General features: G+C 42.3%; 1 protein-coding gene and 1 pseudogene across 5 annotated transcripts; one reads left to right on the forward strand and one right to left on the reverse strand.

Moving 5' to 3' along the window:
- Positions 1-26,198, forward strand: LOC104588380 (B3 domain-containing protein Os05g0481400). Of its 5 annotated transcripts, XM_088898297.1 has the most exons (10): positions 1-189; positions 641-706; positions 921-1,016; positions 1,676-1,731; positions 1,818-1,977; positions 2,093-2,299; positions 7,748-18,667; positions 18,774-25,046; positions 25,119-25,519; positions 25,591-26,198. In XM_088898297.1, exons 1-7 carry the CDS (start codon positions 109-111, stop codon positions 8,150-8,152), a joined length of 1,071 nt encoding a protein of 356 aa, XP_088754423.1. In that variant the 5' UTR covers positions 1-108; the 3' UTR covers positions 8,153-18,667; positions 18,774-25,046; positions 25,119-25,519; positions 25,591-26,198. The 5 variants fall into 5 exon arrangements, with proteins under 5 accessions (XP_088754423.1, XP_088754420.1, XP_088754422.1 ...); XM_088898294.1 differs by lacking the exons at positions 1-189; positions 641-706; positions 921-1,016; ... (1 more) ...; positions 1,818-1,977; positions 2,093-2,299 and having other exon boundaries at positions 8,148-15,043; XM_088898296.1 differs by lacking the exons at positions 1-189; positions 641-706; positions 921-1,016; ... (1 more) ...; positions 1,818-1,977; positions 2,093-2,299 and having other exon boundaries at positions 8,148-11,718.
- LOC104588395 (RING-H2 finger protein ATL2 pseudogene) lies at positions 15,911-17,307 on the reverse strand (annotated as a pseudogene).
- Positions 26,199-26,847: the final 649 nt, after the last annotated feature.

Consider the following 26,847-nt stretch of genomic DNA (forward strand, 5'->3'; position numbering starts at 1 on the left):
GGAGTCGTAAGTTTTGTAACTTTCAAAATTTGAAAGGGCGCTTCCCCTTCCCAACAGGCGACAGAATTCCTGGGCTCCCTTTCTCTAAGCCCTTAACCTCAAGTCTCCATGGCCAAGCGTAGCGGCAAGATTAACACCTATGAAGAAGCTCGCAAGCAACGGCTCCGAGACAATAAGAAACGCTTTGAGGTTTATTTTTTTCACTCCCTTGATCTGTTATTTTGATATCTCCATCTTCATTTCATGCCTTTATCCCTTCTCAAAAGCATTAGACCACTGTCTAAGTATAGTTTTACAAAAAAAGAAAATCCAGATTATATGGACTGAACTGATAGGCATTGAAAATGCTGAAAAACTTCATAGAAATAATGCCATTAAAAGTTTGGAATGATAAATTATCAGAAACTCGAATCTACTGAAACAATGAGAGTTTTAACTTTTAATGGTGGGCTCTCTGGATTTTTGTATTGAAAGAATCCAATTATTTTGTTTTAGAGGATGCATACAGAGCAGCACTAGATGAGCATCTTTGGGGTTTTATGTCAACCTCGATTGCAGAGGAAAAATCCACAGTCTATCTCCTTTTGGTCCATTTTATTAATCTCCTTGCTTACCTTTTTAATAATTGTTGGTTTTGAAGGATTTGGGGATTTTGAAGATATCCAAAAGCTTATCAGAGATAGCAAGCTCTGAAAATAAGTCACCGGTAAAGTTTGTTGCATTACTTTCTCTTCTTCGATCAGTTATCGAAAGGAAAATTTTACCTTAGCGAAGGTGTGGTGATTATAAGAATTGTAAAAGTTATACATGATCACAAAATGGATTTCATCGGAGGTTTTCTTATTTACTGTGTCAACTCTTTTTTATTTATAAATATCTATCTTTCCCTTTGTTACTATTACTTTGTTGACATCATGTAGCAACGCCAAACAAAAGCCAAACCCAAAAAGAGCCTTGATGGATTGGAGTTAAGGCGCTCTTCACGAGCAAGAAATCCTGTCTCTTCATATTCAGAGGTAAGCATGAATATCACTCAAATTCTCCTAGGAAGAAAAATCAAGGTGAAAAGGGGGTAATAATGAATAGTAGAAAAAAGAGCATTAGGCACTCTGTGTTTTATTGATTGCATGGTTTGACCTGGGTTTGGTAATCAGTTAACTGTCATGACATGACATATTAATACGCCTTTCCTGATATTTCAATCCTCGAAGCTAAATCAAGCGCTCGGATTGCTTCGTTGGATGGATTTATAATATCAATCTAGTACTAGTGTTGCAAGTACTTGGCCTTGCGTCTATTCGAGGTTGGGTATAATGAGAGATTTCGTTGGTGTCTATATCTGTTCTTTCTGATTCCAAGATCTACAACAGATACAGGGTCGTGGTCCTAGCGTTTCTCTTTTATTTTTCAGCATAAGAAAATGCCAATTGGTTTTAATACGTGCCCACCCCTCAAAACAATACCACACCGTATATTGATCTCTTTGCTTCTTAGGTGCCATCTATGCATTTTGCTTGTACGTACAATCAAAATACTGCTATGACGATATAACATTTGTCTCTTTGCACTTTCTTAGCATTAATTCTTGGTTTGGCTACTTTGCTCATGACTTGGTTCAAAACAAACCCAAGTGTTAGAGGTTTCTATTTTCCGAAATTTGTTTTACTTATATCAGGTCGGCGATGTCACTCCAAATTTGCGTAAGAGATCAAGGTCAAATTCTTGGAAGAGGTTTGGCTTCTTGCTCAATGATTTCTGTCTATTAATTTGATTTTTGGTGGTTTCTTTACACCTTGCTAAATCCAACTTAATTTCAGCTACCTCGCTAGACCTTTTGATGAAGTAAAAATGGCATCGTATGAGGAACGATTCCATGCTATTGAAAGTGCAGAAAAGATTCGAACTAATTTGCCATCTGGAAATCCATCTTTTGTTAAATCCATGGTTCGGTCTCATGTGTATAGCTGCTTTTGGCTGGTGAGTTTTTGCTATATATATATATATACATAATGTATGGTTAAAGTTTATTTTTGGATGGTACATGTGAGACTACTTTTACTAAATTGTTGCTTAAATCTGATATAATCATTAGGGTCTTCCGTCAAGTTTTTGCAAGAATCATCTTCCCACTAAGGAGCTGAAGATGGTATTGGAGGATGAGAAAGGCTCAGAGTATGACGCTATCTACATTGGAAGTAGATCAGGCCTTAGTGGTGGGTGGAGAGGTTTTGCATTGGATCATAAATTGGATGACGGGGATGCTTTGGTCTTTGAATTGATTGAGCCAACAAGATTCAAGGCAAGACCCTATCAAATATATTCGTTCAAAAATGATTATGCTTGCCATTTGGTTTTTGCTCGGTTACTTTTCTTGAGTTACTTGGTAGCTTTCTTGGTTTAATAGAACAGTGTATTGTCAAAAGGCAAAAACGTTATTCTCTTGAAAATAATAATGCATGGAATAAAATGATGCTGGTAACTTAACAACCATTGTAGTTGTTGCGAAATATAGAGGGAGAAAAGAATATTTTCTTTATTGATGATACAAAACATATTGAGAATACATCTTAAATAAGAAAAGATAGGAGAGACAAACTCCTAGAATTTCTCTCAATCAGGGATTGATTAAATCTTTTCCTTAATCGTAGGATCTGACTTTCCTAAATTTATTCAAATATAATATTTTCTAAATTTATTCAAATCTCAAATCATATTTTTCTTAATTTGCCGCAAATCCTGTCTTTCTTAATTTGCCGATACTCCCCCTCAATTTGGTGCAAAGATATCTATCATGCCCAACTTGCTAACTTGAAGTTCAAATGGCTGTCTCAACAAGCCCTTAGTTAAAATATCTGCAACTTGCTGTGTGGTTGGTACAAACGGAGTGCAGATTATTCCTCCTTCAAGCTCTTCCTTTATAAAGTGTCTATCAATCTCAACTTGTTTAGTCCTATCATGTAGAACCGGATTCTGAGCATAGCTGCCTTGTTATCACAATACAGTTTCATAAGAAAGCTCATTGGTATCTTGAGATCTACCAGCACCCTCTTTAGCCAAAGAACCTCACACACTCCTTGAGCCATTGATCTGAATTCAGCCTCAACACTATTTCTAGCAACTACACTTTGCTTCTTGCTTCTCCAAGTAACTAAATTGCCCCAAAGAAACGTGCAATACCTCGAAGTTGACATTCTATCAGTGATCGAGCCTGCCCAGTCCGCATCTGTATATACCTCAACCCCTCTCTTCTCATTTTTCTTGAAAAATAGTCCTTTTCCTAGTGTGCCTTTTAGGTACTTAAGAATTCGATACATAGCTTCAAGATGTTCTTCATACGGGGAGTGCATAAATTGATTCACCATGCTCATGGCGAAGACAATATCAGGACGTGTATGTGACAAGTAAATCAATCTTCCTACCAACCTTTGGTATCTTCTTGTATCTACCGGAACCCCATCTTTAACTTCTCCAAGTTTAGTATAAACTTCTATTGGAGTGTCTGAAGGTTTGCATCCACTCATTCCAGTTTCTTTCAAGAGATCTAAAATATATTTTCGTTGCAAAACCACAATGCCCTTTTTTAATCTTGCCACTTCCATTACAAGAAAGTACCTTAGCTGGCCTAAGTCTTTAATCTCGAATTCCTTGGCTAGGCTCTGCTTTAGTCTGCTCATCTCTTCAATATCATCTCCAGTCAAGATTATGTCATCAACATAGACAATCAGAACTGAAACCTTGTCTTTGGTGGATCTTTTTGTGAAAAGAGTATGATCAGATTGTCCTTGACTATATCCTTGACTTTTGACAAACCTTGTGAATCTTTCAAACTAGACTCTAGGAGACTGTTTAAGTCCATATAAAGATTTTTTTAGCTTGCATACCTTAGTTCCAAACTTCTCAGTGAAACCAGGTGGAAGCTTTATATATACTTCTTCTTCCAAGTCTCCATTCAAAAAGGCATTCTTCACATCTAGCTGATTCAGTGGCCAATCAAGATTAGCTGCAACAGATAAGAGTACTCGAATTATATTTAGCTTTGCCACTGGAGAAAAGGTCTCAGAATAGTCTACTCCATATGTTTGAGTAAAGCCTTTCACTACTAGGCGAGCCTTGTATCTCTCCAATGATCCATCTGAGTTGTACTTCAAAGTGAACACCCATTTACAACCGACAACTGTCTTTCCATTCGACAGGTCCACTTTCTCCCAAGTAGCATTCTTTTCCAAAGCTCTCATCTCCTCAAAAACATGTTCTTTCCACTCAGGAACATTTAGAGCCTCTTGGATACTGATAGGAATGGATACACTCGACACTTGTGAAATAAAGGTACAATATGAAGGTGAAATATTTTTGTAAGATACAAAATTTGACAGAGGATGTTTTGTACAAGACCTAACACCCTTCTTGAGAGCAATGGGAAAATCAAGCTGACTGGAAGAATTAGAATTATCTGGAGGAATATTTTTAGGGATTTTTGGAGAATTATCATGAGTTTCATGATCTAACCTTAGATCAGATTCTTGTTGATGCTGTGGAATAGTGCCTCTCCTTTTCTATGCTAGATATTTCCTTGAATATACAAGGCCTTTATATTGTTTCACACGCATCTCTGTAGTTTCAGCTTTTTCATTTTGAGATGGCATCACCAAAGGTTGTTCATTTTCAATATTTAATTCATTTGTTTCCACTAATTTTGTATTTTCTGCCTCGCTTTCTTTTGGTGACTGGTTGTGAGGAATATCATTATGGACAAATTCAAACATTAAATCAGAATCATCTAAAAAACCATTTTCACTAGTGCTGCTCTCCCCCTGAAGATGAGAGTTATTGTAGTATGAGGTTTTTTCAAAGAATGTGACATCCATAGTCACAAACATTCTTTTCAAAATTGGATCAAAGCATTTGTACCCTCTCTGATTAGTGGGATAACCTACAAAAATACATTTATGTGCTTTTGGATCAAGTTTTGAATGTTTAGGATCATGGTTATGAACAAAGGCCACACTTCCAAAAATTTTTAAGGGAATGTTTGTCACTAGCCGAGAGTTTGGAAAACAACCAATGAAAACCTGTATGGGTGTTTTAAAATCCAAAATTCGTGTAGGCATTCTGTTAATCAAATAAGTGATTGTTAAAACGGCTTCTCCCCAAAGATACTTAGGAACCTTAGTTTGAAAACTTAAGGCTCTAACAACTTCAAAGAGATGTTTGTTTTTCCTTTCAGCCACCTCATTTTGTTGAGGTGTATTATTACACGAACTTTGGTGTACAATTCATTTCTCAGCAAAAAAATTCCCTAACACATTGTTAAAAAATTCATTTCCATTATCACTTCGAAAAATTTTAATCTGAATATGAAATTGTGTTTAAACCATGTTATAGAAATTTTTGAACACAATTTCAGCATCGGATTTCTCTTTTAAAAGGAAAACCCAAGTTACCCTAGTATGATCATCAATAAAAGTAATGAACCAACGTTTTCCAGAAAGAGTTGTTACTCTAGAAGGGCCCCAAACATCACTGTGAATCATGGTAAATGGTTTTTATTTTTTATATGGTTGAGACTGAAAAACAGCACGATGATGTTTTGCTAATTCACAAGATTCACACTTGAAAACTGAATGATTTTTATTCATGAATTACTTGGGAAATAGATGCTTTAAATATTAAAAGCTATGATGACCTAATCGATAATGCCATAACAAAACATCACTGTCACTAGAAACAGAGATAGAGCTGAAACAAGTCTGTTGGTCTTGCCTTCCAAAGGTAGATCATTTATTAAAGAGGTAGAGACCACCATCCTATTTAGCACCCCCAATCATTTTCCCCGAGGTTAAATCCTGAAATTCACAACAAGAAGACCAAAAATTAACTTGACAATTATGATCAAAGGTAAGTTTGTTGACTGATAAGAGATTGTATGATAGGTTAGGAACATGCTGAACATCTTTGAGGTTTAGAGAAGGAGAAATAGATACAGTTCCTTTCCCAACAATAGTAGCAAAGGAACCATCTGCAATCTTAACCTTTTGATTCCCTGCACAGGGTGTATATGAAGAAAATAATTGTGAAGTGTCGGTCATATGATCAATGGCACCTGAATCTAGTTTCCAGGAACCATTAGATTTGGTACAAGCAATGGCTGCAGTGAAGAAATTACCTGACTGAGCTAATGAACAGGATGGGTTAGAGTTTCTTAACGATTGAGATTGAAACATTTTATATAAGTGCTCTATTTGTTCCTTTGTGAAAGGAAGAGACTCTGAGGATGACTGTTGCCCTAGATCCGAGTTGCTTACTTGAAGTGCACGGACATCTCTCATTGACTTGTTGTCACTACTTGATTTTTTCTTCCAACCCGCCGGTTTCCCGTGTAGCTTCCAGCAGGTTTCCCGAGTATGCCATGGCTTTCTACAATGATCACACCAAGGCCTCTACTTTCCTCCTCGTTTATCTCCGTCTAAGTTTGCACATCGGGCCACTAGAGCGGACCCTTCATTCTCTGTTTTTGTTTCACTAACATTCTTTAACATCACTTGCCGCCGTGCTTCTTCTCTACGCACTTCTGAAAAACTTCTCTTATAGTAGGCAAGGGCTTTCGTCCTAAGATATGTCCCCGAACCTCATCGAGTTCTTTGTTCAAACCAGCCAAGAAGACAAAAACTCGGGTTCTTTCTATCTTCTTTTTGTACCGAGCACTGCCACTGGGACTTTCCCATTCTTCTTCGAATAAATCCAACTCCTGCCAAACAACCATCATCTCATTATAATAGGTTGTTACTTCACGTTTACCTTGTTGCATCTTCCACATTCGGGTATTCAGTTCGAACAGTTGTGAATGATTGTCCAAATCTGAATAGGTTTCTCTAACAGCTTCCCACACATCGCGAGCCGTCGGTAGAAACATGAATGGTTTTCCAACCACTGGATCCATAGAGTTGATCAACCAGGTGATAACCATAGAGTTTTCAGAACGCCACTGCCTGTACTTTGGATCATCAGTGGTTGGTGGTTTCACTTTGCCATTCAAGTAGCCGAGTTTCCCTTTGCCGTCAATCACCAACTGCACAAACTGATACCACTCAAGATAATTTTTTCCATTCAGTTTGTGAATGGTAATTTGAAGGGAATTCTCAGAAAGAGAAATAGTCGCAAGCTGAATACCTCCCTTCGAAGACGTCACACCACTGGTAGCATCCGAAGATGTTGAACCTGAGCCAACCATGGCGGCCTTAAAATTCATGATCGAACCCTATAGCTCTAATACCATGTTGCGAAATATAGAGGAAGAAAATAAGAAGATTTTCTTTATTGATGATACAAAACATATTGAGAATACACCTTAAATAAGAAAAGATAGGAGAGACAAATTCCTAGAATTTCTCTCAATCAGGGATTGACTAAATCTTTCCCTTAATCCTAGGATCTGACTTTCCTAAATTTATTCAAATCTAATATTTCTTAAATTTATTCAAATCTCAAATCATATATTTCTTAATTTGCCGCAAATCCTGCCTTTCTTAATTTGCCGGCAGTAGTATTACATAAAAATTTGTGGGTTATAGAAGAATTGAGTTACAGGAACAGTCCATGTCCTTGTAGAATGCTAAGATTTTCTTTATTGGAAGCTTTCCTACTGTTTCAATATTCCTAAAACAATATTAAATCGATTCTCATATATGGTTGTCCATTTTATTGTCCCTTTGTTTCAGTTATCAATAGGATGTTACTGGTTTTATTGTAGGTTTACATTGTGAAAGCCTCAAGGCAGCCGAAGCAAGAAAACACTGCAGAAATTGATAGAAAAGTTAATTCTAGAGTACACTCACCAAAGAATGCTGTGAAAGTAAATGAGAACGTCTATTCTAAGGCAAAATATTCAAGAAACTTGAAGAAAGCCGAAGAAGTAGATGAGAATGGTGCACAATCTTCTCCCCATAATTTCCAAAAGAAAGAAGTAGCAAAGAAAGTAGGATTTTTCAAGAGTGACAATGAATATGATTCTAGAAAGCTTCAGGCAGAAGATTGGTTAGAGGTTGCTGCAAGTGACAAAGATTCGAGTCCTCGGAGTCTCCAACAAGGTGGTCCTACAAGGCTCTTTAGGAAGAGAGGTCCTTCGACAAAGTTATTTAGAAAAAAAGCTTTTTAGGTAGTTTACTTGTTTTGATAAAAAAGAAGAAAGAAAAGCAAAAGGAGTTTTACTGATTTTTGATACCGGTTGTAAAACCTTACATATTTCTTAACATGGTTGGCAACCATAGCAACTGTCTAATTCCGATATACTGCCTACAAAATCATAGGACACCTTTGGATGTGATTGCCTGACCATTTTCTTATTGTTGAATATGAGGATGTTTGCGTGGTTTGATTCAATTTGGAGAATATATTAGATCAAACCGATAAATTATAGTCTAGAATTTTCTTAGACCAAGTCAAAACCTGTCATTATAGAAATTTAAGTGGGTCAATCATTGGTTTTATCATGGTTTGGTCCAGTTTTTAATATGATTTGAGCCATTCTATTTGGCTTAACCCAATTAAAAAGCTGAATAACATATTGAAACATCTAAATTAAAATCCAATGATGGGAGGAGAAAATGACTAAAATACCATTTTCTTATGTTTATTCCTTTTTTTCCGCCAAATGGTGCTCCCTCTTCGGCTCTTCCCAACATTACAATGCTAACAGTGCTCTCAAACTTCCAGAGCTACTCTGCTTGAGATGAAGAAACAAAATTAAACCCACTAGAAGTTTGCTGCTGTAACAGCAGCTGCAGCCACTACCACGCCATTACCACTTTGCCACAATAGCAACCGCAGTAGCTGTGGAGGTAGCTATGGCGACAGCCCGAGCAGCCGAAGTGGTCTGATTCACTGGGTCTTCTAATTTTGTTAGAGAACATTGCGTTGCTATCGTGATTCAAAGTTCCAAATGGTTTTAAGAGGATGTCTTGTGAGTATAGCAAGGCAAAGAAACAAAATACATGGTCTTTGGTTACAATTTTAGCATTTTGAGGTGAGATAAACATTGATTGACTGATTTAGTTGTGATTGTGAAGACAAGGAAAACACTCAGAGTGCTTAAAGGATTAATGAAGTAGCAAGCTTAACATTTCAAAAAGGCAAAGATAAACCTCTTTTACATGCAAACTTTGGATCCAGTACAGGCTCGAATGTGCAATCAACGTATGAGGCTTTCACAAGAAAGGAGAAAGTCTACCCTTAGTAATAATAATGGGAATCACAACATTTTCAAGATATTGCAAAGAGTAAATCAGTTTTTAAATATACTTATCTAAATTCTATTAAACTTTATGCCAAATAATAAAAATGTTTTGAGTGTCAAATGTGCTCATTTCTAAGTTGAGAGATAGAAGTAGCATTGCCGAGGATTGGGATTGATGACTACCCACATATAACTAAGAAAATAATTGAGCAAAAAGGAAGTTGCTTTAAAATGCGAGAGACCACTGATGCCTTCTTTCATCATGTTCACCTATCTCTCTCTCACTATATTTTATCTCTGTAAATTTGGTGATATCCAATGGAGATCCGGTAGGAATTCATTGATCAAAGCGACAAGCAGCTGTCCTCCATCTAACTTGTCTTCAACTCCACACTTGTACCCTAAGCCCAAATGTTAAAAAAAAGTGCTCCTTACTACCATTTTCTCTACCTTTTTGACTTTTTTTTATACCACTAAAACAAACACATGCACACCATTTACCCAATTTCTAATATGGGCCTTTCCATGTGAATCCCAACATGGGCTTTTTTTATTCTTTTTCTTTTCAAGTAGAAAGAGGCGTGCTATAATGAGAACACTCGCTTGTCATGACAGCAATGAGGTGCCCTCTGAAGCTGACATCTGTAACTAAAGAAGATTGGGAGTTGGGACCTAGCTTCAAATTGGTTCCCCATAAAATTATTCGTTTATCATGTGGATGGGCGGAAGTTACTAGTGGCTTTACAAGGTATTCAGATTGCAAATCAATTTGGTGTGGAGAATTTGGAGACTCTAAAGTTGTTGGGAGTTGGTCGAACTTTGCCATTTGGTGCAATGAGGACATCCTAAAGAAAGCTAGCTAGTTAACAAGAACATGAATGTTAGCTTAGATTGGGTGGGCATATCAGCAAACACTTTTACTGATTATCTTGTCAAACAAGCGGTTATGAGGGAACATCTGTACTGGGCTACTTTGTTATGTTCTTCTTCTAGTGCTTTGATATAATCTTTGCACTTTAAGTAAAGTCGCACCTGGTGCCTCTCTCTAGGTTGCTTGTAAGTGCTCTCATCTTTTGTTGATAAAATTATCTTTCATTATCTGTGAGGGGGGAGGGGGGGAGGTGTAGCGAGGAACCTAAAGGAGGCGGTGAGGAAGTTTGAGTTTGTTTCTAACCTGAAATTTAACCTTAAGAAAAGCTTTGTAGCGGGCATCCACTTGAGGAAGGGCAACAAACTCTGTTGCCGACATCTTAGAGTGCTCCATCCCTTGACCTACCTTGGCTTTCCTTTAGGAGCAAACCCTAAAGAAAGCAGATTATGGAATCCAGTTGTCAAAAGGTGTGCAAAGAAGCTGGCAGAAGTTCTCACCCCGTTTCTTTGGTCCCTTCTACATCTCAGGGAGAGCGGAGAAGTGGCTTACAAATTAGACTTGCCGAGTACTGCCCGCCTCTACCCAGTATTTCATGTCTTGCTTCTCAAGCCTTGTCGAACAAATGCAGCCTTGGTGAAGCCACTATTACCTGAGTTTAGTAGTGAAGGGCAGCTGATTGTTGAGCACAATGTCATCTCAGATATCCGCTGGATAAAGATTGGTTGCAAAGTGGTGAAGCAAGCCCTTATTCAGTGGACGAACCTGCCCGCGCAGAAGATGCCACTTGGGAAGACTTCAGTAAGTTGCAGGAGCAGTTTCCCCATCTTGACCTTGAGGCCAAGGTCATTCTTAAGGGTGGGGGGATGATAGAACCTAAGTAGGTAATTCGCCATCGGGTCACTAGGCCCATGTAGGTCAGGAAAGCCAGGCCCATGTGGGTCGTGAGGTCCATGCAGCAGCAGGAGCGGCACATGCAGAGCATTGCAAGCCTCCCCTGCGATTCCTTTACAACCGCAGGCCACGTCTTAACCACCCACATGCATAAGCGCGTGATCATGATGAGCTGATTAGGAGAAAAGCCTATATAAGGCCTACGGGTAGAACGGAATCAGTAGAAAAAGCATAACCACTTAGTTTTCTCTCTTCTTCTTCTTCATCTTCTCTCTCCCTCTCTCTCTCGTAACTCTGTTTCTGGAGGAAGGAGCTCCCTCGAATAAGCTTCGTCACTTAGAGCCTATCACTGGCTGCCAGGAAGAGAAATTATGTATTATTGGGCGGAAGAATTACTTTGATCAAATCCACTCTTGCCATCCTACCAATTTATATTTGTCAGTTTTTAGGATTCCTCAAAAGGAGGCAAAAAAGTTGAAAAAATCATGAGAGGTTTCCTTTGAGATCCGGGTGATGGATAGAAAGACCATTTGGTTAAATGGGAGGTGACTGAAGGAAAGGGATAGACTGTGGCATGAAGTCATTGCTAGCATACATGGGAGGTTAGGAAATGGTTGGGATGTGGGAGTATCTAACAGGGCTAACAGGGAGTATCTAACAGGGCTACACTGACCTCTCCGTGGAAAGCCATCCACTGCGCCTTGCTTCTTTTACTTCGGTCTATCTGGTATGATGTTTGCTTTGGGATCTCTGTTAAATTTTGGGAGGATACATGGATCGTCTCTTGTCCATTGAAAGATCTTTTTTCTTCTTTGTATTTAGTTTCCTTGTATAAAAAGAGTGTGTTTCGAATTTTATTGTTCTTCTAGTACTCCCTATGGGCCTCAATTGGGATTTTGCTTTCTGCAGAGGTCTAAGAGATAGTGTAATCTCAGCTTGCTCAGATCTGTTACAAATCCTTCAAAATGTTAGTTTGGACCTTGAGAAGTCTGAAAAGCATATTTGGGCTCCCCACCCTAAGGGTTTGTTCTCTTGTGCCTCTTTGTTCAAGACTCTTTGCATTCCGTCGGATCATCCTTCTTTTCCCTTTAAAGAGTTCTGGTGTAGATCCATTTCACCTAAAGTGAGAGCTTTGTGTTGGGAAGTAGTACATGGGAAGTTAAACACCTTGGATATGTTACAAAAGAGAAGGCCTAATTCTTGTCTCTCCTAACTGGTGTATCTTATGTAAATCCAATACTGAGAGTTGCTATCACTTGTTGATCTCTTGCCCTTTTGTTGCAGAGATTTGGCTTTGGTTTTTCTCTTTGTTTGTTTGTAGGTGGGTTTCACCATCGGAGGTCAACATGCTTTTCAATCCTTCCATGTTTATGCTGCCAAAAGAAAGGGGAAGGACAATGTGAAGATGTGTTAGAGCAGCCTTGGTGTGGACTATCTGGGAAGAGAGGAATGCTAGAATGTTTTTAGAAAAAAGAGAGGAGCAAAGAAGCTGTTAGGTATTGTGTAATGGTAAGGGTGATCCATTAGATAAAGAGACTGAAATTGTTCTCCCAATTCTCCTTTGGTGATGTTTGGAGGAACTGGGAAGCAATTGCTAGAAGTTCCTCTAGAAAGGAAAGTATAGAGATGCATCGGATACCTCCAATTGAAGATTTTGTGAAACTGAACTTTGACGGGAGCAGTTAAAGTAATCCAGGCCCATCAGGTATTGAAGGGGTATTGAGAGATTAAGAAGGTCAAATTGTAGCATTATTCTCAGGCCCCGTGGGTTTGGGTGACTCTCTCAAAGCAGAGTTTCTTGCAGCAGTACAAGGAGTGCAGATTGCAAATGAGCTACAGCTAGCAAATGTGGTAATGGAAGGGGATTCAAAAGTGATTGTGAGGTGGATTAATGACCCAGACTCTATAATCTGGTGCTACAGGAATGAAATGAAGAAGTTTAATTGTCTCAATAGAATCATCAATCTCCGGATACAATGGGTGAGGAGATCAGCAAACGGGATGGCGGATGTATTGTCTAAGCAAGGGTGAATAAGGATAATTTGTTTTGGGCTCAGTTGTAATTTTTGATTGCTTTTATAGAGAGGTAGCCTCTAGTGCCTCTCTAAGAAAATATGGTGCACTAAGAAAATAAGCTAATAGGTTTTTAGGAACAATTTTATTCCTTTAAGAATTTAGACCTGCATATTCTTTTATACATAAGTGGTGCAGCCGTTCATTCAAGCACACACCTTTCATTGAGCCTTGCACCTGAGGTTCTATGAAGCCCTTGCAATTTAGGTTTTTTTCCTGTTTTCTTTATATGCCCTTGCAATTTAGTTGTGCTCCTTCCTTTTAATACATGTCATATCTTTCAGTGACCCAAACCATATAGATCGTGGGTTCCCTTTACTCTCTATTGTCAAATCTTTCATTATCTCTATTATCCAATTGTTTTGTTTCTGGGTTGGAGTTGGATGTTACATTTAGGTGTGACTTGCATTTCCAAGAGTCTTGATACTATATGTTCCGTTTTTAAAGAGTAAACAGAAAAATTCATTAAAATAAAAGGTGAATACAATCAGCTGCGGGTGTTGAGCCAACACCTGGAGCAACACTGCCCAATTACAGCAGATCAAAAGAAAGAATAAATAAAGAGAGAAACACACACTCCAAAGATCTCCAGAAAAACAAACTCCTAATCCGAAACCCCGACCCTGCAGAAGAAACCCAATGCGAGCTCCCCACCTTTAATCTTCTACTTCAAAGGCTTCTTCTTGACCATCTCCTTCGTCATTCCATGCCTTTCCTTCTTCCCCTATTATGAAATTCTTTAGCCTGTCCTCCTTGCACGTTTCGAAAGCTTCAAATACATGTGTAGCAAACTTCTAACCTCCCCAAAATAACAAACCGGAACTCTTGCCAACTTTGACATCTCTAACAGCTAAACTCTCGATCTCCACAAGACCTCCCTTTTCTCCCTTGGTGACTGGCATACTCATTAAATTTCATTTCTTCCAGACCTCCACCCTCTTCAGTACCCTCTGACCTAACGATTAGCCCTACCCTTTTCTCAGGAATCCCAACTGAATGGGACACCCCCCATCCATCCCTTGAAACTTGGAGCCCCTTCTCTCGACTGTCCTTGATTGGAAGTTGGAACCTTGAATTTCGTTCTCATTTGTCCTTTTCCTTCCCTTTTCTTGTAGACTTCTTTGAATTTTTTGTTGGACCATCCCCAACCAGACCCCCGTTCAATCTTGAATTTGTTACGTGCACTATTTGGAAATTATTTGCAGCTCAGGCTTTCTTCGGTACTTCCAGCTCACCCATGAAGCTATCTAAAATCACACTCCTTTACCAAACTGCCAACAACCACTTCAGCTTTTGAAAAGAGGTTTCTTGCACAAAAGGGCAACTTTTTGCCCTGAATATCAATAAAAGATAGGGAAAAATACGGAAACACACGATGCAGAATTCTGAATTTGGCATCTTGTCCGTGAACTACATCCTGTCCCCCCTTACAACTTGCCCTCTCCCCCTATAAACTACATCCTGTCCATGAATTTGGCATTAATTCACTGTCAGAATGCATTCCCCCTGTAGTTTGGCCCTACTAAATTCTGATATGGGACTAAAAGATAATGTTTTTATAAAATAACCAAAATAAAGTAACTTTTTTTAAAAAATATAAAGGGCAATGACATTGTTCATCGTCTTCCTTCGCCCTCTCCTTCTCTTTCTTCTCTCTCTTGCTTTTCTTACTGAGATTGAAGCTCTGGTGTAACTGTAACATCTGTAATTATTAAGGAAGAAGACCAAGAAAAATGGAATTGACGGGTCTTTATAGCGTTGCAGGAATGATTCTCAAGGAAGCCGGTGGTTGGGTATTTGAAAAGGCATCATCGGCCTAGAACTTGGAAGAAATGCGTTGGAGACTCGAGAATCTACTGTCTACCATCAAAGCTGCAATTCTGAATGCAGAAACAACAAGTCCAACAGACCCTGAGATCATAGATTGGCTGGCCAAGCTTAAAAAACAATTGAAGCGTCAAGTTAGCATCACAACAAAGGTACGCAATAATCTCGCGAGAATAAAGGTACACAGACTCTTCCCCATATCCAAAAGAAAGGTGCGGGACTCAGTTTCACGTTTAATTCCATATAACATTAAGATGGTTCATAGGATCAAGAAAATTGAGAAGAGGTTTGCTAAGATTGCAAACAACAGAAGAAATTTCAGTTTCTCTAATTTCCAGCAGAATTTTAATAATAACAGGAGAAAAAGAGAAAAAGAGAGGACACTCACTCATACGTACCTGCACCCGATGTTACCGGAAGGAGTGAAGAGAAAGAGTATATAATAAAATTGTTGAAGATGCCACGACCAAGAGGTCACCCAGGATCACGGAGAAAGGCTTCCCTTTTGGGTAATTTTCAAACCTCATGAATATGGATGGTCTTGCTGGAAGACTTCTTGAGGAGATGGGTATACCAGTCGCAGAGATTGTCGAATTCAACCGACCAGCTCGCAGTGAAATAACTACGACAGACGTCAGTTATACCAGAGCTTCAGTCTCATTAAGAAGAGCAAGAGAGAGAAGAGAGAGAAGGAGAGGGCGAAGGAGAAGAAGAGGAAGACGATGATCAATGTCTTGCCCTTTCTTGATATTTTTCAGAAAAAGTTATTTTATTTTTGTTATTTTATTAAAAATTTTATCTTTTATTGATATTCAGGGAAAAAGTTGCCGTTTTCTGCCAGAAACCCTTTCAAAAGTCCACTTAGTTTCCTCCTGCTCATAGTTCGGCTTCAGTCCAGGCACTGTCAGTCAAGGCATCACTCGCGCAGCGTAAGAGCGTGCCACGCGTCCTAAAAACGTGTACATGCTTGAAACGTGCGACCTCGACAAGCATATGAGCAGCAACCTCGACATCGCATCGTCCCCTTCAACATCACTCTCGTCGGAGCCTCCGCCGAGAGTGCTGGCGACGTCCCCTTCATTAAAGTCCCCTTCCGACGTCTTGCTTCAACATGCGACGCAGTTTCAACGGTTGCTGAGAACTGTGTCGAAAGCGTCGGAGCAGCAACGGTTGCTGAGAACTGCGTCTTCATCGTCCCCTTCCGACGGTTGCTTCAACCGCCGGACTTTTGACATCGCATATGAGCAGCAACCGGCATCCTCATTGTCCCCTTCCGACACAGTTCTCAGCAACCTCGACAAGCATATGAGCGTCCCCTTGCCTCAACTGATTTGTTTAAGTCTCAGAGCCTCCGCCATTCCCCTGAAATTCTCTCATTGGATCTCAAAAGTTCTTCCTTCTCACGCAACGCTTCCTCCCTCTGCCTCTCACTCTCATCGCGCTTCTTGATTGCCTCATTCGCGAGCACCTTCAAGCGATTGAACGAGGTATGAAGCTCGGATTTTGCATTCTCCGCAGCGTCTCTACCCTTCCGCTCGCGCCCAAGCTCCGAAAGGATCTTCCTAAATCTCTCCACGATCTGTGTGGTAGAGCTGCAATCCGGCATCATTGCCGCAGGAGAAGAAAGTCTAGCTCTTTGATCTCTGCTCAATATTCTCTTTAACGATAGAATCCGACTTCCCGGTGACTTGAACCCCTGGCCTGTTGGCGATCCCAAGCCTACCTCCTCATCCACACCTCTAAATCCTTCGTTTTTCCTTCTAGGCACCTCAATTGAAACACCCGCCAGCTCCAATGGCTTCCTTCGGGACCCTAAAGACGTTGATTCCGCCGGTGCTGAAGGAGGAAGAGGAAGAGGAGAAGAAGAAGAAGACATGCAGGTGCGACTTGTTTCATTTTCATAGTGGTGACACCCTGGGTAAAGTCTAGTTATCGACTCGACTTCTGTCTCGGGAGGTTCGCTCACAGGGATAACGACCTCAACCGGAGTTTCAGTCGCAGGGGCGGGAATATCGGGTTGGACAGGTGCTCGGCAAAGTGGGCAAGTAGAGTGAGAGTGGAACCACATATCTATGCAATCGATATGGAAGCTGTGCTTGCATCTTGGGAGGAGACGACCCTTCTCGTTCTCCTCGAACTCAGATAGGCACACAGCGCATTCCAGTACTTCCTTGTGTGTGTCGGAGGAATAGACGAAGATGGGGAGAGCTTTCAGAACCAATGCGTCAAGACCCCGAGAAACGGTGTAAGCGGAAGCTACGGGGTCGGAGGTGATGAAGACTATGTGGGTCCGGTGTCGGCTGCAGCGGATGTTGTGCCGCCTATGGGACCTTGTGAGTAACCAACGGGCATAGATGTGGAGGCAGAGGATATGAAGCAAGAAAAGGTATGCGAGTCGGTCGCCGGTTGCAAGAAAAGGTCACTAGCCGGTTGAAAGGTAGAACCCTGACGCTGGACGTGAGAGGGAGAGGGAGGATGGGGACTGCAGAGGAGAGAGATGTGGCGGACCGGTCCATGGATGCGAATTCGAGAACCAGCGTGCAGCGTGGGTTCGATTCAATATGAGCGAGAGGGTGGTGAGAGGGAAGCACCTCGTACGTTTTTATGACGCATACTTTTTTAAGGACGCGTGGCGCGTATTCATGCTGCGTGAATGATGCGCACATCAACTCTGCCTGGACTGAAGCCGAACTCCCTGTTGCGCTACTCTCATCCACTTTACCAACATTCTCCTGGTCGCAAACAAACTCCAAACTTCGCTCTTCAACCCTTTCAGCTGCCCCCTACCTCCTCCTTTTAACACACTCCCTTCCCTTGTACCTTCTTCTTTTTCCTCCCATCTCCTCTTCTTTCTCTTTCCACTCTTCAATCCTTGCAGCAACGAAAGAGCCGAAACCCTGCAACCATCCTTCAATGCTGTGTCTTGAAGCTTGACCCAAAAAAGAACTAAAACTTAAGCTCAGAACAAACCCACCTGTTGATATCGCAACACAGCCTCCAAACTCCCCTCGTTATGAGTGCTGAATGTTAGATTTGTATCCCGGCTATCCCTTCCAAGACCCCACATTGGGTAATGGCCTTTTTACTAACAAAATACTATGTTTTGAAAGTTTCTAAAGTTTCTTACATAAAGTGAATTTTGTTGAAGCTGTTGCATTTAGGGTCAGTTTGGTTCGTTTTTTCATGTGGTCTTTCGGCTGTTTATAAGTTAGGAATATCAATTTTAGGTCTATTTTCGTTTGGCTCATCTACTATCAAAAGATAGAATGCTGAAAAGATGCAAAAAGCCTATTTTGGCTGATTTTGGGAAGCCTCAAATGAAATTTATCGTGTTTTATTCTCACACAGAAAGATGTAGAAAGATGCACATCTGCCAAATATGCTTTGAGCCATTCACATCTCCATGCAAAAACTCAATGCGCCTTTTGACTATCAAAACTATCAGAACATCTTCCCAAAAAAGACACACCAAACAGGCTCTTAATTATGAAAAAACACAAAGGAACAAGAAAGTGAAACAATCTTGAACTTGAAGCCTTGAATTTATCTTGTTTTGATGATTCTGTTGTTTCTCAGTCAGTTAATGATTTCTAGTGAATTATTACCGTTATGAAGAGCCTTATAGGGTATATAGCTCTTAGATAAATTTATTTTTGGGTTTTCTTATTAATTTGGGACAGGGATGTTTTGTAATTTTAGGGTTTTTATTGGCTGCCGACCTAAACGGAACACCTGTATAAAAACATTATTAGCTGCTTTAAGAGGAGAAAAAGAAGGTTATTTTATTACTTCAAGCTTAAGAAAGTTGTTTTTTTCTTTCTTTACTCTATTTTCATTCTTTCTCAATCAGTTTGGGTGTTTATCGTATTTTCATTCTCTCAGGCATGGGAATTGACTATTAGGTAGTTGACTGAAGCAATCACTAGGACCAATCTTCAGCCGCCAAGTACTGCCCCAACGCAAGAAGAAACTAGCGGTATCACTGCTGCACCAGCAAGGAGAGAGGATCTAGGGAATTAGTTTCAGCCACAAGTGGTGGTCCAGCCCCAAGAACAACGGCGTTTACAAGCCCTAGCAACAGCCTTTGATTTTAGTGATGAAGAGGAAGATTTTGAAGATGAAAATTAGGGTATGGGAAGGCCAATTAATGCTAGATATCACCCAGAATAAGAAATGATGGTGAGAGGGATTACAAAATGAAGATTGAGTTGGTGACTTTCAATGGACAGTTGCATATTGAAGATTTTCTAGATTGGGTTTGTGAGGTGGAGACATTCTTTGATTTTGCAGAGACAGCAGGAAGTAAGAAGGTGAAATTGGTCTCTTATAAGCTGAAAAAGTGGTGCTGCTGCTTGGCGGAGTCAAATTTAGATGGAGAGAGTTAGAGCTGGAAAGCAACTTATTAAGACATTGCCAAATAAAGCAGTTGTTTCGGGTTCAATTCCTTCCACATGATTATGACTAATACGTGTTCCAATAGTACCAGCATTGTGTGCAAGGTACGCATGGGGTTTGGAAGTATGCAGCTGAATTTTGCAGGCTTTCAGTCTGTAATGAGTTGGCTGAAACTCCATCACAAAAGGCTGCTCGACTTCTTGAGGGTCTCAAAACAAGCATACATGAAAGAGTTGCAGCCAAAGATGTGTGGGATTTGAATGATATAAAGGCTGAAAGACATCTTGAACAATACCCAATTAGACACCAAACTTTGGGAAGAGACTACTTGGGTTAGACATCTAGGGCTGAGACTACTGTTGAGGACAAAGAGGTTGCAAGGGAGTACGAGCACTCACCCTTGAATGCTTCTAAGGCTGGAATGGCCATTGTTCCATTCCATAACACTTTCCAACAAAGAGCCAGCCTATATGGCAACCAATTCAGCTATGAACAGTACAAAGTCAACCTGTCCAGCAAGGTAATCAGCCTAGAAACAACAATCCCTAGAGGAATAAATGCTATAGGTGTGGGGGAAGTGGTCACACTTCTAGCTCTTGCCCACAACCATGAATGGGAGGAGTAATTATGATTGAACAGGTTGAAGACAACACGGATTTTTATTTTTTTTTATGAATAAGTGAAACTGATTCATTATACAAAGAAATTGATTCCTTCCATAGTTATAACAAATGATTCCTTCCCACCCCCTGTTTAGCCATTGTTGATAATGAATAGGTTTTAGGAGATGATGTTCATTTGGTTTTTTCCAAAAGAAAAGAGATCTTTTGGTCTGGTCAAGTGTATTCTTCATGTAGCCAAGCAAGCCATACTTGATGGAGAAGAGAAGAAAATCTTCAAGACATGGTGTAGAATAATAGATATGGTGTGTAACCAAATCATTGATCATAGAGCAGAAGTAAATGCCTTGCCAAATCAATTGTAGAGCATTGGGCTTGCCAACCAGACCTAGCACCGATCCTTTCGTTGCTGGTTGGATGAAGAAGACTAGGTAGATCTATGCTATTGCCAACAGTGCAAGGTGGCCTGCTGTTGCCAAGGATTCATGGAGGAATCTAAGGAGACTAGGTAGATCTATGCTATTGTTGCCGAGGGTGAAGGTCCCCCACCTATTGGTGTGCCCAATGTCGTGAAACCCTTATTTGAAGAGTGAGTCCCAAGGAGCATGAGATACTCCAAGGGTAAGTGGATGAACTTCTAAGGAAAGGAATGGTGCAAATCAATACTAGCCTATGTGCTGTTCCAGCCTTACACCTCATTGTTTTGCCTTACAGCCTAAACAATGGGATTTAGCTCTTGCATAAGCAGAGTTTAGGTGCACTCCTAGACATACTTTAGACTTGGTGCCGCTTCAAAAATTGTTGGGATATTAGTGTTGCCGCAGAGCACTTTGCTGACAAGATCATATCTATTTATGAAGAAATATAGAAGCACCTAGAAGAGGCCAATGCCAAGTATAAGGAAGCAGCTGACCAGGATAGGCGACCAAAAATTTTCCAAGAAGGGGATGAAGTAATGGTATTTTTTTAAGGACCAGTTGCCCACAGGGCAATACAACAAGTTGCAACCAAAGAAGATTGGACCCTACAAGATTGTGAAGAAGATTAATGCCAATGCCTATGTCATAGACCTTCCTACTTCCATGAATATATCTAGAACTTTCGATGCTGTTGATATCTTTGAGTAGCATCCACCCATCTCCAAATAAGACTCGTAAGCGAGTCTTCTTCGAGTGGACTGTTGTAGAGGCTACTGCACACATGACAAATCTAAAAGGAACAAGAAAGTGAATCAGTCTTGTGTCTAATTTTGTTTTAATGATTTCCTGGTTGTTTCTTAGTCAGTTAATGATATCTAGTGGATTCTTACTGTTAGGAAGAGTCTTATTATTTTGGGACATGGGTGTTTTTTGTAATTTAAGGTTTTTATTGGCTGAAGACCTAAACAGAATGCCTATATACGAACATTATTAGCTGCTGTTAAGAGGAGAAAAAGAAGGATATTTTGTTACTTCAAGCTTAAGAATTTTGTTTTTTTTTCCTTCACTATATTTTCTCTGTTTCTCTTGAATTTCCCAATCAGTTTGGGTATTTTTACTGTAAAAATCACTAGAACAGATCTGCTAGACTTGTTTTCCTGCATTATGAGTTCAACCCAAGATCCGTGTTCTAAGCATTAACTGTCTGATGTGGACCCTTCATCCAGTTGGGAAATTGAAGATTGTAGTATCTTTAAAGATTAATTTAACTTTGGGTAGGATTTTTATAAGATCTTTAGTATATTTAGGACTTAGGAGAAGGGCTTCCAATGGAGTCCAGAAATTTCAATAACCAATCTTGCATCAAATCAGATTATTTTAGATTCAGATGATCTGTTTACATAATTGGATCAGATACAGATTTTGTAAGCTGATCACATCCGGTCCGACTAAGATCAGATTCCATTAAAGTTTAGAGTATACATTATTATATAATTGCATGAATAGACATGCATATGAATAATATATTTTATTATATAAAGTCTTTAATTAATGATTTCAGTATATATAGTCTTATATGCACAAGTTAAAATCAGCAACTTTTTTTTTTTACTTTTAAACTCATACTTTATTTTAGAAATAATCACAAGTGGACTCAGATGAAATCTGAAGATTCTGAACCTTATCTAAAATCTGATGGGATCTGAATCTAATCCTAGCTGATTGGATTTTGGTTCAGTTTCGGATTGAGATTTTAAATAACAGGATTGAATTCTGATTTAAATTTTAAATAATCCAACCCAATCCTTGGGGTACTTGGGTTTTTCTTAGAAGATTTCCATTGTAATTGGGAATGAATTGTTATTACCCAATGATATTCCTTAATCTTGAATATCCGGGGGCCCAGGGCCTTAGAAGGGGTAGACAAGTTACTTAACCTATGGCTTTTTTCCCCCTTCTTGTGTGCACAAATTGGCCTCTCCCATACATTAACCTGGGTTCTCATGCTTGGCATCCCAATTATGGTCCCTTTATAACTACCCCCAATTTTGTGCTTTTTTTTTTCCAGTGCCTAGATGCAACAACCTATGAACCAACAAATTGAGTGTTGACATGCTCAAGCCATCAAGCAGTAGTGCATCCATTATGTTGTGGTTGGGGAACTGATCGAATAAGTGTTTGTTTCACTGGGTGTGCCAATTTGGTGACAGGAAACTTTATTTATATGAAAGCGTACAAAACAATTTATAAATTAGTGATGCCAACCATTCCTTTCCTCCAGAGGAGGCCCAAGCTCCCAAGCAAGCACCTCCCTTGGGAGGGTTGGACGCCGGAGAGGAGGTAGAGTTTCAAGAGGTCGCTTTGTGGGCATTGATGAAGCACAATCTGGCCAGTCTTAGCTGTTGACGATCTTGCCTCTGGAGTGAGTAACAGGAACCTGAAATGGGAGAAGAGAAGCTCCGGGGAGAACCCGGCGTAAGGGCTCCGAAGCTCAAGTTAGAATCCTTCAGAGGCAAGAATAACCAGATAGCGCGAGAGTTAGCATACCTCCTCCCTGGGGGGGTAGAATCCTTTTATAACCACCTCGCGTACTCACTTCCAGGCCTCCGTCAGGTCGGGCATGATTACTTCTGAACTCCTGCCAGTTCGGGTGTCACTTCCTCTGGTTGGGCAGAACCGCCACTGTTCCTTCTGTCGGAGCTGTCTCTGCGGCTAGTGACGACGGTTGCAGGTGGCGGTGGCAGGAAGCCGTTTGAGATGCGGCTGTCAGGCGTCAGATCCCAAATCAGTCAGGTACGCCGCCCTTGGATGGGGACGTCCTTGGCATCGGGTACGTCTGGCGGGCCTGGTGTTTTGGAAGTGGTGTTGGAGTGGCGAGCGAGGTGTCTTGAGTTCGGTTTGGAATGCTTCGAGCTGCCATGGGTCAGCTCGGGTCAGCTTCGTGAGGCTTGGGGCCCAGTACAGTTCGCGCTCCTCGCAGGGAGCTCGGATTCTCAGGAGGGAGCTCGCTCTTATCAGGGAGCTCGGGCTCCTAGGAGGGAGCTTGGACTTGGGAGGCTCAGGTTCTTTAGGGAGTTCGGGTACTTTAGCTCGGGTTCTTTAGGGAGCTCGGGTTTTAGGGAGCTCGGGCTCCTAGTATCGAGCTAGGACTTAGGGAGCTCGGGTTTTTAGGGAGCTGGGACCTTTAACAGGGAGTTCGCTTTTAACAAGGAGCTCGGACTAAACACAGCGATCTGGAGTTGGGGTTCGGTAGTGAGTTTTGACTTGCTTCCGATGTTCGCTTTGGGTGCTCTACAGTCCCGAGCCGCTTGCCTTTGCCATGCGTCGGGCGAACGCGAGGTTGGGCCAAATTTCCCTTCATTAATTGCCTCCCACTCCCTGTGACAATGGTTCCGTCTTGGCGCAGGGAGTTGCAAGGTAGTGGGAGGGTTTTGGTCCGTGCTGAGCGCGCTCGCTCCAATTTGATTTTCAAAAAGGGGCACGCGTTCGGAAGTCGTGGCGTCAGTTATTCGGGAGTTGCGCTGCAGACGCTTTTATTGCGAGGGGACGTGTGTCGTTGCTCCGTCCGTTTCGGGAAGACGCGGGCCGACACCTGTCCTCTAACAAGACGTGCGCGACGCTCCGTCAGTCTCTGAAAGACGTGCGCCGATTGGTTTTGGAAGACGTGCGCCTTAGCGCGGCTGTGGGCCGTTGGATTGGCTTCGATCTGGGCCGTCGCTTTCCGTACGCTGTGGATATAAATAGTGCGAGGGGGGGCCCGTCCTTGCTATTGTCGTATATCTTGAGCTCGCGCCTTAAGTTTCAGCTCGCGTCCAGGCTTTTCAGCTCGCGTCCCAGGTCTTGCTTGTTCGAGTTCTCGCGGTCTGCTTGTCTTCTTCCCGGGTGAGTATTTTTTGGAATCCCGTTCCGTTTCGCGATGTCTGGTTTGGAGGGTTCAAACTGTTCAAGCGGGTCTGATGTGGGTTCTACGAACCAGTTTGCGTCCCACGGTAGTTCAAGCGAGCCCGATGTAGGTCCTGAGGGAGGGGTTGGGCCTACCACCCGAGGTGCTTCGGGTAGGTCGGCATCCACCTCCTGCCGTGGCCGGGTTGTAGATCAGTTCGGCCCTTCGACCATGACGCTTGAGGAACTTCAAACCCTCGTAGACTACTATAATTTGCCTAGTGAGTACGGTTATTTTATCCCTACGGGGAGCTTTCCTTGGGAACATGGCCCTGATGAGATGGTGATTTTCCGGGAACAGCTCATCGCGGGGCTGCGACTGCCCTTCCACCCTCTTGTTGTTGAGGTCCTAAACCACTTCGGTGTGACGGTTGGCCAGCTTCACCCGAACTCTATTAGGAACTTAGTGGGAACGATCTCTTTATTTTGCGACGAGAACTTCCCTCTGGATCTGGAGATTTTTTCTTCTATCTTGATGTTGAAAATGCAAGTGGGTCCCCTCCCTGGGCGTAGGCGGGCATACTACCTGTCCCCTCGCCCGGGCTTCAAGCTCTTACACGGACTCCCCAATAAGGTCCCGGCATGGAAGCGGGACTATTTCGGGGTGCGAAGTGCGATGGGGTGGCCGTTTCAGACCGGCTGGGGGGTGGCCGCTCCTGATTCCGGCATCACACTTGATGAGGAGACGGCGGAGGGCCTTCGGCAATGGGCGCGGCTTGGGTTGGATTGCCAATGGTATCTGACGGAGGCCAAGCTTATTGCTGCGGGCCTGAGTTCGGGTAGGTTCTTTCCCTAGTGATCTTGTCTTGTTCTTTGCTTACGTCTTACTGATGCCGAACTCCTTTTCGCAGGTACAATGGATTCACGAGGGTCACGAGGTGCGCACTTATTCGAGGGGATGAAGAGGAGAAAGCGGGTGGCCAAGCGAGCTCGCGCCGAGCCATCCCGTGCTGCGGAGCCCGAGGTGCCGGACTGTCTGGCAGAGGAGCCCGAGATGGTTCCTCCCATGCAGGGGCCGGCGGGGGCTCCTTATGCTGAAACCACACACACGGGGGCTCTCGCTTATTTCGAGTCCACTCATATGCGAGCTGGGCCGTCGAGCTCGGTGGCCCCGGGGGACTTCAGGAGCGTGCTGTCGCCCGTGCATGCTCTTCAACGGAGTAAGGAGGCGACGTTTCCTGAGGAAGTCGCGGCGTGGACCGAGCTCCCTCTGCACCAAGTGGCCTGCCGTGCCGTTACTCATGCCATGGTGGTAAGTGGCCTGCCTCCGAGTTTAGCTTCTATTTTTTCATTCGTTTCTCTGATCTCCTTTTCCTTTGATAGGTGAACTCCTCCATTCACGCCTTGGCGAACCAGGTGGAGAAATGCTCGCGGAAGGCGCGAGCTGCCGAGGAAGCTGCTCGGGTTGCCGAGGAGAATGCTCGCGCTGCTGATGCTGCTGCTCGCCGTGCGCGGTCTAGGCAGGCGAGGTCTCAGAGGGATGCCGAGGCCATGGGGGTGGTGGTGCAGCGCATGGCGGAAATGAAGCTGGACTTGGAGCACCAGGTCGAATATCTACAGGAGGATATCAGGGAGAGGACTCAGATCTTCTCTCAGGGCATCAAAGACGCGAAGAAGAAGGCTGTCAGCGATTACATTGCTTCGCCGGATTTCGATGACCTGATGGTAGACTCCTACAGGAGGGGTTTCAAGCTAAGTCGGTGGATGATCCGGAATACGTACCCCGACCTCGATACCAGCGCCATATCCACTTCGCGCATCACTCCGGAGATGGCTAATGCCGCGGATGCCGAACCAGACTCCGAGGGGTAGGCAGGTCCTTCGAGCGTTGTCGGAGAGGCTTCTGATAACGATGAAGTAGCTCCGGGCTTGTAAAATGAAATGAAATGAAATGTACACATCTGTTTTGAAATGAAATGTCTTTTTGTTCATGTACTGGTGTCTTCGAGCTTATATTTTTTGCCGAACTGACCATTTCGGTCCGTTAGTTTGTTTAATGAAATGACTTCGGCGTACTTGCTTTGGTGGCCTATAGATAGTACCTTCTCAAGTTGACAACGTTTCATGCTCGGGGTACTTGTTTCCCTTCTAGGGTTCCGAGCTCATACGCTCCCCCACCGAGTGTTTTCATTACTCTGTAGGGTCCTTCCCAGTTCGGTCCCAGTTTCCCTACGCCGGGTTCGGGCACCATGACCTTACGGAGAACCAGGTCGCCGACGCGGAAGTTCCTCTTTTTTACTCGCGCGTTGTAGTACCGAGCTACCTTTTGTTGGTAAGCCGCAGTTCGGATGTGCGCGAGGTCTCTCACTTCGTCCAGTAGGTCGAGGTTGGTGCGCAACTCGCCCTCGTTTGTTCGTTCGTCGTACGCTTCCAGTCGTAACGTAGGCACTTCGATTTCCGCCGGGATCACTGCTTCGGTGCCATAGGTGAGGTTAAAGGGGGTCTCACCCGTGGCGGTCTTTTCCGTGGTTCGGTGTGCCCATAAAACACTTGGTAGTTCGTCTGCCCATAAACCTTTGGCTCGGTCCAATCGCGTTTTTAGTCCGCGGAGGATGGCTCTGTTCATTACTTCTGTTTGGC

This window comes from Nelumbo nucifera, chromosome 2 (assembly GCF_055504915.1).
Source record: "Nelumbo nucifera cultivar China Antique chromosome 2, China Antique-T2T, whole genome shotgun sequence".
Taxonomy (NCBI): Eukaryota; Viridiplantae; Streptophyta; class Magnoliopsida; order Proteales; family Nelumbonaceae; genus Nelumbo; species Nelumbo nucifera.

Excerpts from the sequence above, each read along its gene's own strand:
- LOC104588380 (XM_088898294.1), top strand. The coding sequence starts at position 24,242 with ATGTCTGGTTTGGAGGGTTCAAACTGTTCAAGCGGGTCTGATGTGGGT. Across the intron at positions 25,047-25,118 it reads TGCTGCGGGCCTGAGTTCGG|GTACAATGGATTCACGAGGG; the intron begins GTAGGTTCTTTC and ends TCCTTTTCGCAG. Across the intron at positions 25,520-25,590 it reads CCGTTACTCATGCCATGGTG|GTGAACTCCTCCATTCACGC; the intron begins GTAAGTGGCCTG and ends TTCCTTTGATAG.